The sequence below is a fragment of the Papilio machaon genome, chromosome Z (genome assembly GCF_912999745.1).
Source record: "Papilio machaon chromosome Z, ilPapMach1.1, whole genome shotgun sequence".
Classification (NCBI taxonomy): Eukaryota; Metazoa; Arthropoda; class Insecta; order Lepidoptera; family Papilionidae; genus Papilio; species Papilio machaon.
In genome coordinates, this window is record NC_060016.1 from 8,915,930 (window position 1) to 8,928,565 (window position 12,636).

At 31.3% G+C, this 12,636-nt stretch overlaps 1 protein-coding gene across 2 annotated transcripts in view; it reads right to left on the minus strand.

Moving 5' to 3' along the window:
• Positions 1–12,636, minus strand: part of LOC106717309 (carboxyl-terminal PDZ ligand of neuronal nitric oxide synthase protein) — a 105,243-nt gene that overhangs the window by 78,384 nt on the left and 14,223 nt on the right. For both annotated transcript variants that reach the window (XM_045686046.1, XM_045686045.1), the window contains exon 2: positions 3,673–3,893. In XM_045686046.1, the coding sequence (XP_045542002.1) occupies positions 3,673–3,873 (201 nt within the window). In that variant the 5' untranslated portion in view covers positions 3,874–3,893. The remainder of the gene's footprint in view (positions 1–3,672; positions 3,894–12,636) is intronic.

Consider the following 12,636-nt stretch of genomic DNA (forward strand, 5'->3'; position numbering starts at 1 on the left):
CCCTCGGTGGGGACGTATAGTGAGCTGATGATGATGATATAAAAGGAGTAGTACATACTGTGTTTACCCTCTAAAGGAATCAGGTTGATGACATATATAAAAGAAAAATGAAATTTTTGTGGTTAGTCACATGTAAAATATTTAAAGGACTTAATAGTTGTGAAGTCCAATGAAATAAGTATGATATGAATTTGTTGAATTTGTCTAATAATGGGACACTCGAGAGTATTTGAAATCCATTGAATTAAAATATTCAATGTATTACGTACAGACGAAATCAATTTCATCTGTCTGTTTCCGATGTTTGTTTTAGAGTTTCGAACATCTGAACCAAACGTATTAATTACAGCTCTTCACAGTCTGTTGACAGTGAGATTACAGGTAAGTGACGTGTGCAATATGTACATGATGATATTTATCTGTGCATGCAATATTTTATGTAGATAGTTATTCACTGTTTCGTTTTAGAGATAGAAGGCAAGAACGTGTGTCTTGTAAGTTTGGTTGATTTACCGTTTGACTTGTAATATTGTTTAAAGTATCACCAATAATTTGGGGAGATATGTTTTATGTATCACGAAAAAAACCAAAAAAACTTCTCCAATCTTGAGTGCTTTATTTACAAGGCGAAAACATTAAACTAAAATATAAGTCTTGAACTTTACATATATTAAGACATACGTTTTCTTACAATTTGAAGATTACTCTTAAGGGTCTAAGGAGATAAGACTTTCGCAAGATTTTATTAAGATAAAGTTTATTTTGTGTGAATAAGAGGGTACATGGGGACAAAGAAACAAGTTAGGGTAGCTACAATAATTCTGCCTTAAGGAGTTTTTTTTCCACTGACCGTATTTGTTGTTTTCACAAGTTCATTATAATTGCAAATTTTTGTTTGGAAAAATTTCGAGTACTATAAGAAAATTCTTCTTAAATTTCTTGGAAAAAATTTAAACACTTTTATGCTCCACCCTTTCAAGGATTTTAGACTATAATATAGTCTAATTTATTTGATAAAACATTGTTTACAGATTATTGTTAATTTTAGGGTCTCATTGTAATAGTTATATTAAATTAAATTATAACTGAAATATGGCCGCAATATTATTGTTAGCACAATGTTTATACAAGCTTTATTACTCAAAACCTTTTGACTGGTAAAACGACACCCTCTTGTTATCATGTATTGTTTGTATAAGGCATAGTTCTGCTTAGGTTTTGCAATCAGATGACATTATGAGCCTGATAGTATTACATTTTGTCTTCTACTAATTAAGTCATACGTGTTGTTCTAGTAGCATATTTACGTTAAAATGCATAAATAGTGTGTAATGTAGTCTCTAAATATATTCCAATAAATTCAATTTCATTTATAGTTTCGCCTTTATAGTGTAGGAGCCTCGAGCCATGAATAAACTAAAGCCTATTCGTGCGCGCAGACTCAATTTAAGGGGTTTTGTTACACGTGTAAGCTTTAGCTGAGGGATTATCAACGATCGAATTTTACTACGGTAACGCCAAGCGGCAGGCGTCAGGCGTCAGGTGTTCGAAGATGATAATACCTGTTATGTGATTACGAACAACTTCGTTATTACACGAAACCCAGCTTAGAAAATTGAACTTTGTTCTGAGAATACGTGCAAACCAATTTTTGTTTCACATTTTCATTGTTTGGTTTTCGACCGCAGTTTATGCCGTAAGTTTATTTATCTTGGATTTACCTTACTATTTTTTTTTCTAATGTATTATGATCTTAAATTAAAAAGGTTGTTTCCATCTATCGGATCTGAAATACTGTCATTCCCATACTGAAATATCTTATTTGTATTAGTTAACTTTAAAACAATCAAATTGAATACTCCACAAAGAACATATTTAACAAAAGAAGCTTCTATATTTTTAATTAAGCTCATTAAAACTTTTTATCATTTTTGTTCGATTATAAATGCAAAAAAAAAGATGTTTATATAAGAAGTATAAAACGATAGCAAATACAATTTTAACTCATCAAAACAACGAAGTCTTCATGGAAAATATTTTACTCGTTACTCCGAACTTTCGGTATTTAAAAGTTTCAAAGGAAAGCAAGACTAAGTGAAAAACTACGGCCGTGAAGAAATCTCTCTCGAGATATAGCGAAAATTTCGAACGCGAAAACTTGGAGTGTTTCACATTAAATTGGTGATTTGTAGCTAATAAAAAGTCGAATGTTTGTAACATTATAATTTTTATATATCTTTAATAATGCGGTTATAATTAACATTCATTATCGTTTAAAAAACTAGTTATAGTACGATATTATCATCATTATCATCTGAGGCGTCACAGCCGCGGGTGGGCCTGGGCATAGTCAAATAAATTTATCCAGTCTACTTTGTGCTTTTATGTCCAGCTTTTAACGCCGATAATTTTGAGATCTCATTCGACATCATCTACGATATACAATACTAGTAGTTTCTTTCAAAAACAGATTTACCAATATGTTTTATATAAGTCTATATACAATATACAATGGAAATTCATGGTTATATTATGACGTAATGTAACAAGAAATAATTTGCAAACTTTGACACCTTCGGATTTAACGTCGCATAAAAATGAAATGGCGGCACGGCACAAAAAATTATGACATTTTCTTATAAAGTTAACGCCGCAAACGTCAGCCGATTTTCCGCACCCTTGTCACTCTTATCTTTTAAATGTACTGTATACAGCGTGTACCAAAAAAGTACAGATGACTTCTATATATGTAAAAATATAGGTACTTCATAAGATAAAAAATGCATTAATGACTAGTCTCCATTGTCGTTATATCTGTAACACAACAATATTTTTATCACTTTCATTTTATTATATACGAATGAGAGGTAAAAAACGTGTGAAAATTGGAGCTACTTCATAAATGACTAACTTAATTTAACTAAAAATGAAAAAAGGGAAGAAGAAAGGTCGTCGCTGAATCAAACCATTAAATAAGAGCAAAATACGTTAAGAAACGACATATCCGTTACGTTGGTTTTACTTGAACGATTTGTTCGGTCGCCGTCCATCTTGCGAACAAATCGCTTCATCGTTCAATGCCATTGGTGAATGTTCTAATTTATATCAGTATTCTGATGGTAGTTATACTAAAGAACTTATACTCTATATAGACGGATGACTATATAGATTTTTTGGGCCAAAAATTTTTCAAATCAAATTTTTCTATGTCCATTATCACAAAACATAGCAGATGTGATAAAATTAAAAAAATGCAAGCGTAAGAAATAATTAGCATTCAGTAAAATTTATTCATGTATCCGCATAACCGAACAAAGGATTCTATTAGGAATTATTCAGGTATTTTTTATGATATAAAAGAGCAAATCACCTTTACAATGTAATGTGAACACATTCCGTATAAAGCGATGTCTTCTATTTTGTACTTCATTTTGAATTCAGTAAGTGTTTCGGTTAAGAAATCGGTTCGACAATTTCGTCGTCAAGTACTCCAAGATTAAAAAAGGAAAGGGTAACAATATTAACATTTTTATTTCCTTATTACCAAGGCAAAGAATTTGTCAATAAGCTTGCTGTAGCTTTGAGCATATTCAGGTGATAATATCCCGGTTATAGAATTCCATTACAAGAACGGATTCTCCTAAAAACAATCGCTTCTTATTTCAAACTCACCTTGGCACCGAAGGTAATCCCGTACTGAAAGGCCTCGTCAGGATGTAGCGGGATACGCGGATCGTACTCATCATCGGTCACCAGATCGTAGTTCTTCTTGGACTTGGACTTGCGCCACTTGAAGAGTTTCAGCGGCGCACGCCAAGCCCTCGCCTTCAGCACGATGCGTACGTAACGCGCCTTTAACCCGCGCTTGAACATCGTGGGGTCTCGTCTATCGTCTGCAAAATAAATAGAGATACAACATTCACTTAATCGGTGCCAATTAAAACAATAACAGGGCGTAGCCTAAGTAACATTCTAAATATATACCTGGCAGTCGAAAATCTATAGATCTGACCACGCGATTTTTCGTAAACTTTCATTTTTTTATACTTATCTGGTCATTTTATCTATTAGCTCTTTCTCTATCAGGTCTGAAAATCTATCTTAATCTAAATAAAAACTATTCTCCTTCATTGTGATGTCAACAAATACGAGTAGTACTATTTAATGAATGAAAAGAAAGTATTCTGTTCGCTAGATTACAGTAAAGTGGACATTTCGCAATAGCACTAAATAGAGCCCATTAAGGTCAACGAGTTGCAGCAAACCAATCAATGTAACCAATGTCTTCTATAGGCTTGCCAATTGAAAAGCTACGGGGAATCTCTACAACGCTGTTTGTACGATGTTTTTCAGTCTATTTTTATCACGAAACAACAGTTCGCATTGCTTGTTGAGATAGAATGAAAATAAATTGTTTTTACTACTTATTTAATAGGGTAAACGTAATTGAGAAAAAAGTTACATATTTATGCGAAGCGCTTGGGTGTATCTCGGTGTGCCATAGTAGAGTAGGCCGTAGAATTCTAAAATTGGAAGGACTGAACAATCAATGGATTTCCCACTTTTAAAATTATACAGTCGCTATTTTAACCAATAATCACGATTTTATAATTATGCAGAGTAATAACTGCTATGCAAGAAAAAGAATATGAATAAATACGTCATCGAAATGCTATATTTCATCGTCTAATTAGGACCACAAAATGTATCAAGTATTCTTCTGTACGTTTGAATTTAGATTCGATCAATGATATTCGTCAACCGGAACTGAGAATTTTGTTATTATGACCGTACCTCGATAGAGCAGCTACTGATGAAAGTATGGGTACACTTATAAATATTAGAGAAGATTAAGGTAATAAATATTTGAGAGGTTTTATTAACAACTCAAGATATATACCGCGCTTATTTAATATTTTGCTATAATTTATGATCATGATTACGAGTGAAGTTTTATCAAATTTAATTGAAAAATATTTCGGTGAAAACATAATTAAAAAGCGAACCGAAAAAGAACAAAATATTTTGAACAACGGTTTTATATTGCATTTTTTAATAATTAAATTAAACAGTTTTTCAATTACGTTTTCAGTGGAATAAAGAATTTATTGCGCCAAAAGATGCACTACTCTCAAAATTGTAACTTTGTTCCTACTGCAGTAACATGTATTGAAACTTGATGTCATCCAAAACATTATCTTTGAAAAATAAAACATAGATAACAAAACGTGTCAATACAAGCGTCACTAGATAGAGAATAGTAATAAAATGTTATGTGGCTATCCATTTCACTTTTGTGAAATATATTCCTAACAACAGAGCTTTTGCTATGATTTAATATTAATAAATAGCGTACATGAAATATGAGCTTGTTAGTAGTTAGCAGTCGGCTTTTGTTTCGCAAAGGCGCTCTTTCACCCTCTAGTTTACTAAGTAAACACAGCAAGAAGAATCTATGTATCTGTTAATAAACTCGGAGCGAATAAACATTTATTTAGTAGTTATACGTATTTCGTAAGCTTGTTATTTTCGTCTGTACTAATTAGAATTTATTACGAATAATTAAATTGAATGCGGTCTATGTTATGTAGAACTTTAGATTAAATACTCATGTAATTCAAACTTCTTGTTTTTTTTTAAATAATTTTAATAGTTATGTCCTGTGTGCATTTCCGAAACCATTGCACAGAGTTTACTAAATTTACTGTAGACTATTTTTAAAAGCTTTGTGCAAAAATAACGAAAAAATATCTATATATATAAAAGAAAGTCGTGTTAGTTACACTATTTATAACTTAAGAACGGTTGTATCGATTTGACTGAAAATTGGTAGGAAGGTAGCTTAGAACCAGGAAACGGACATAGGATAATTTTTACCCCGTTTTCTATTTTTTATTCCGCGCGGACGAAGTCGCGGGTAAAAGCTAGTTAATAATAATTTTCAATTTAGTCACTGGAGCTAACACTGACTAGGCATTGCAATAAATGCCTTTTTTCTAATTTTTTAATTCAAACGATTCTGTTTTGTTTAACTATAAAATAAAGCAGTTAATTCTGTTTTGCGCTAGTTAAATAACTTAATCTGCAACACCACTTTATGTTCATCAAAGCGTTGAGTGCTTTATAAACTTAAAGAGACAGTTTGCAGACCAAAGTTCGTCAGGTTTGGGTCATATTGAATTGCCAATGTATACTGTAGACAGAGTTTAAAACTTTACATTACAAAGATGTTTACATCGCTTCGACAAGCTCATAACGAAAGTACTTTTACAAAATTAATTAAATTAAAAAGGTTTTTCGTAATTTTTGACACCTTAAATACTCGTAATAATTTTACTTGCCGAATAGAATGAGAATTAAGTTTTATATATATATATATATATATATATATATATAATTAAATTAAAATGTAAATGACAAAATACAACAAATAAATGAATCTACCTCGAAGAAAAATGTTTTTCATTTATCGACTTTAGATTAATTTTAACATAGTGACTATATATAATTTTTGAAAAAAAATTCAAAGAATTTCACCTTCAAAATATCTCATTTTTCTTTGTTATCTTAACATAATTGCTGAAATTAAAATTGCTCCAAATTAAAACAAATAAACGTATCGTCGGTGTACGTTCGTGTAAGTTTAATCAACTTCTCTTTATTGCGGTGCGAGAGCTCTAAAACATTTTTTTCTACGTTACAAAAGACTTTTATTATTCAAGGGATTCGGTGTTTTCTTAAGGCTTCTTTATAGTTGTTATCGCTCTTAATTAAATCGTAAAATATACTTACGAATTCGTCTAATTACTTTTTAAATTTATACTACAGTAGTTTTAAAAAAAATAATTCCAAGTTCACTTTTAATATTGTGTACATAGATTGAAAAAATAACTGTTTACAAAATTCCGTCACAGGAAAGAGGATGAAAGGACGATATCACTTCAAGGGATGGTCGCTGGAAGTTTTAACGAGTCGCACACAGTCCATTTTGTACGTGACCTGACAACACACAAAATGCTTTCAAAGAAAGTGATATATTACGTTGTACTTCACAAATGACACCGCATAAAACTAACTTTATCCAGATTGCAACGAGGCTTAGGGTGTTTTGCATTAGCTTTGTACAGTTAATTTTGAAATAACAAATTTGTACATATTACGTTGTTTAACATTAGCAAATCTTATTTGGTAAGCTTCAATTTAAAGATATTTCGAAAGCAATAAAGTCAATGCGGATGGAAATTCATGTATAGCTAAATGGAGATAGGTGAAAGATTGTAGCATATTATCTTCGTCTCATCATCCTTTAAACATACAAAATTTACATATATTATCAATAAACAAACACATTTTACGTATACATATACGAGTATATCAATACATATTTCTTTTGCCATATCTCTTTGTCAATAACATAGTAATTGATCAATTTTTTTTTCAGGTTTCATTGAATATTATAGTAACTGTTTTTCAGTTTCTGTTTAATTCATTAGACATGTGTAAGAAAAAAAAAATTACAATAAACTTAAAAAAAAAACTTTAGTAATAAAAACGTGTTCACTGAGAGCTTGCCATTATGCCTCCATTATTACAGATAACATTAACATTAACTTCTAACAGAAAATGCGAATGTGTTTGAATTCACATATTGCAACGAGTTTCCACTACCCAGACATGTTTCCAATACATTATAAAATTATAATTCAAGTATAAAATTAAAAAAAATCCTTTGTCCATTTTCATACAAACATAATGTTAAAAAGTGTAAACTATTTTAACTAGATATAATTCCAGAGTTATGATGAAATATCACGATTATGTAGGTGTCGCACGAACTTGCGAAATTTATTATTCAACGCGTGTTTACAATATGTTTATATTCTTCCGGACCGACGTTCGTCCTTCACCTTCTCTATTTTACATTCAAAACGCATAAAATAAAATTTGAATTGTGAAAACAGTACCTACCTACACGAAGGACAGCAACTTTGCGAATGGTATCCCAGGTATCAAATTTTTAAATGTCATTTGTTAAACCACTTTATTTATAATTAGCTGTCGCCCGCGACTCCGTCCGCGCGGAATTAAAAATACTTTATTATGTGTTCTTCCAGACTATGCTCTACGTCAAATTTCATCAAAACCCGTTGAGTTGTTCCAGAGATAGATTCAAACAAACATCCATCCATCCATCCAAACATTCGCATTTATAATATTATTAAGATTGAAAATCTAAATTAATTTAAAATTCTTTTTTTAATTTGCATTTAATAAGGTATGTGTAGTTAGTTTTTAAACATTTGCTCGATTGAGACCTATATTGGAGAAAATTCTTTTGTAAGCAACTGAAATCCGCATTCCACTCTCTACTAAAAAAATATTATGCTAAAAAGTGATAAAACTTTTTTTTTGTCCTTGTGTCCCCAAAGCTTCCAGTAAAATCAATTTTTACATGTTTATCTAATTGATTCTGTGATTTAAACGCTTTTGGCTATATTTCAAATGTTTAATGAATCGATGAAAAAAAATTTACTCAAAATTTGACGGTTTATCAGACGCTAAAGTCTACAAGTAGTAATACTAGTCTACTACTGGTATTACAACTTATCTTCGAGATTCGGTGAGATCTCAAAGACTCATTTCGGAGTACCTCAATGGTTGTGTAGTTGCAAACTTGTGCTTGTAATATTTATCCATAAATTCAAAATATAAAGTAAGGAGGCCACCCTTTCCCCCTTGACTTCCCATAGCTTATTGGAAACTCATCTAACATATAATTACATTACCAAGCACATCCTAATCACGTTACATGTTTAATTTACTAGAAAAGCGCTGATTGTCTATCGATTCTTTGTCTAATTGTTGATTTAAAAAATGTTTTGATTTAAATGTTTAAGTTGTTTTTTGATTTCTTTGCATAAAAAACTGTGTTCAAATATATTTTTTTTAGCTTAAGCTCTAACCAATTATATATATTTTAATTTTATAAGTTAAAGTTTTTAAATGAATACAGAACAAAAAATATCACATCTCTTCTAGTGTTGAATGAAAGAATTAAAGAATATTCTACGTGTATATGTACATTTACCGAGGTTAAGATTGTATTAAATAGTATACATATAGAAAATATTTAGTATATCATTCAATACAAGATCCTTCACAAGAACGATAACTTAGATAAACTTGATTAAATAACTCTTTTCTGTTAACTTTGCTTTTTCTATTAAGTTTAGAACATAATTTAATTCTCTATTATTCTCTCCTCTTATGTTGAAAAAGGTAGGCAACACACTTCGGCACACGGCGCGTGCTTCGTGCATATTTATAAGATTTACTATGGTCACCGACACTGTTTTACCTAGCGTGGTGACGATCTATCTTGAATACAGAGGTAATATTCTCACAAACTAACAATAGTCATAAAAATAGTTCAATTGATTATTTATAAAATAGACTGACTTCCGAAAAAGAAGAATACGAATCTAATGACACCAAACTCTTTTAAAATCAGTTGTAACTCTTTTCAAAAATCTTGGCGGCCAAGGTCATCAGCGCGCTGCGCAGTGCCCTCCCCTCGCATCCTGCTACCTTCCGCCACAACTAAAATTTTAATATGTGCAGCGACTCGCCGCCTCGCGAATTTAAGAGCCACTAACATATCCAAAAAAAATTATACGCCACTTAGCTGTGTTAATCCATTGTTTTTAAAAGTAATTAGTCAACAGTTAGTTTAAACGTCGAAATTCCGTTATAACGAAAGACAAACATAAAAAACATGTCAAGCAAATAATATCGTGTTCGCTCGAGGTGTTATCAAAAAGCTCATTCACATACTCATACTCATCACAGACTTATTCTAAGAACATTTTTTGTGTATATTATAACGAAATGAATAAAAAATATTCCACATGTAATAAAAGATTTAAAAAATACTAGCAAACGAATAAAGATACATGATCCAAATTTCATAAAACGGAGCGCATTACAAAATTCTTTCGGTTGTTTTAATAAAAAGGGAAGACTGGCAGGTGGACGGAGTCGTTGACCGCAACAGAAGGTCAGGAACAAAAGTATTACTAAGAACTGGGCAAGGCGCTGACGCTCAGTAATCAACTGTCGATTAGGTAATAATTATTTCTTAATGCACTTTCTTGTTTATAACAAAGTATTCAACTGAATTAATAAATATGAATTAAATTAATTGACACTGTGTTAAATAGTGCATGGACAACGCACTATTGTAAAAGTGAATAATGTGAATCTGAGAAAAAAATAATACAGTCCAGTCATTCGATTAATAGCAAAAAAAGTCTATTTTAATATTATACAAAATAAAACAGTGAAGCATCAAGTATCATATCGATATCAGTGGAAGTATAGAGATCGTTTTTTTTATTTAAAAATGCAAAGGACAAATCAAGCGGACAGAGGATAGAAATGTCATAATTGCAACTGGAAATATTCATATATTCATTCAGTGATATAACATAAATAGTATACGAGTAAGTTCATACGAGTATTCATATCCAAGACACGTATTAAAACAAAAATATTATCAATCAGAGCTCCCGTAATATCAGTTAACGCACTCGTTTACTTCTAAACGAGATGGTTTATTACGTAATATATCAGCTGACTGTTGATTAATATTCTCTATATAAAATGTCTAACATAGTAAGGTCGTTGACTTTGCATTTAATTAAATAAAGTGAATCACCGAATCAGTTTGTAAGATATATTGGTTCACCAAAAAGTGGAATGCAAATTAAAAAATGCATTATTTTATCGTTTTTTTTAAATACTTATCTCAAAATTAATATGTGCAGCAAGTATTACATATCCGAACCAAATCCTTTCGATCAAGAAACCAGTTAGCCAAGTATAAGAGAAAGTCATTATAACCGATGGACGGTTCGGTCTGTTTTAAGGAACACCACATTATGTTTTTAGGACCCAAGCCTTTCTATTTCCCTGTATAACACCTACATCTTAGCGTGAAATCAAAGAAGAATAAATTGTGAATAAGTCAGATATTTGGTAAACTTCAATATCATTACGATAGTGACTTAGAGCATTTTCAGCTATCCCGGTGTTCAAGGTAAGCGACAAATTCGACGTTATACGATACGTTACGCGTTATAATGCAACCGGTACATACTGCGTTAAAGATTGGGACACTCACATACAAAACGCATGCGCCTTATATTTTACCCAGCGACAATGCATTTGTCAACGTGCAAAGAAGATCGCATCATAGATAGTCATACCGTCTGATACTTGTGACCTTCGAAAACGTTATCGCTACGAACCTACGTGACGTTAAATTTATGTATGGCTTCATTATTTTTGATAGTATAATTCGAGTTCTATTGTTTCATTACACAATAGTTTAATGTATTAAAATTATATGACATCATTTAACTATTGTATTTATAGATATATCACGTATTAGAAGTTTGTGAATTGTTTCTTTAGTGGAGTGTTTTCACATTTAAATATTTATCTCTTTTTTTAATAAAAACTACACATGTTTACAGCTATGTAGGATGTATGATAAGGGTGTTAAGAAGTAAAGTTTACAAGCGAGTCTAATACATAATTATTTCACGGTAAAATCGACACTTTGACGAGACGAATCTTATGCACTTGACCGTTACAAGTAACGAGTCATTCGGATATCACGGTTATGGCGAGTTATCATGCGATAATCTTAACGGTATCGACGTTTAGTACTAAATTTGCAGTTATATTGACGCTTATAAATACTGAAAACGTATAATAAACATGTCACACAAGTTTGTTTTATAGCTTCAAGAGTGAAATGTTTAGTGAAAAGAAGCTACGAGTATAATAATCTCTTTAACTTGGGATGTGCATTAATGTAAATGAATGTTATTTAACAGTTGACAATAATTACTCTCTTTTAAAATTATTACGTTTTACCTCGATATGAAAGTTAATCGCTTTAAATACTACCCTCATGTAATCTGGAATATACAGATAGTAAGATTGATGCTTAATGTTAAAAGCTAGTTTTTTAAGCATTAGCCATAAAATTTTAACCTCAAAATCTTTAGGAATTAAACGATTAATAAGAAAATGTTAGATTCAATGTAGCAAAGTGTGAACAGCTGCACAAAATGCCAAAATAATTGCTCAATAAATATTCCCAAACTACACAACAGGCTTACAACATTTTGCAACCGAAACGCGTGCGGTCAAAACATAGTCGCATTTAGAAACAATGACAATTTTGATTCAAACCATTGCACATTAATCATCACTTGATAATAATGTAATAGCATAATTAAAATCTATAGTGTATTAAAAAAAGACTTTATTTAATAAAACTTTGGAAACAAAAACACGTTCAAACGAAATGAAAACAAAGGGACTTTCTTGCTCGTGTTAGTGATGTGTGTACTCAAAAGACGTGAGTTGTGCAATAGGCCCATGACCTTAGAGCGCCATTCGACGAGTTCACTTCCTACACCAGACCGGAGGTTATGTAAGAGTGTTTAACACCGTAGCAGAGTGATAAGGCACGCTCCGAGCTTTATAGAGTGGTAAACAATGGCGTACATAAATAATAAAACAAGTATACTATATTAAATTCTGCCAATAAAAAGAAACATG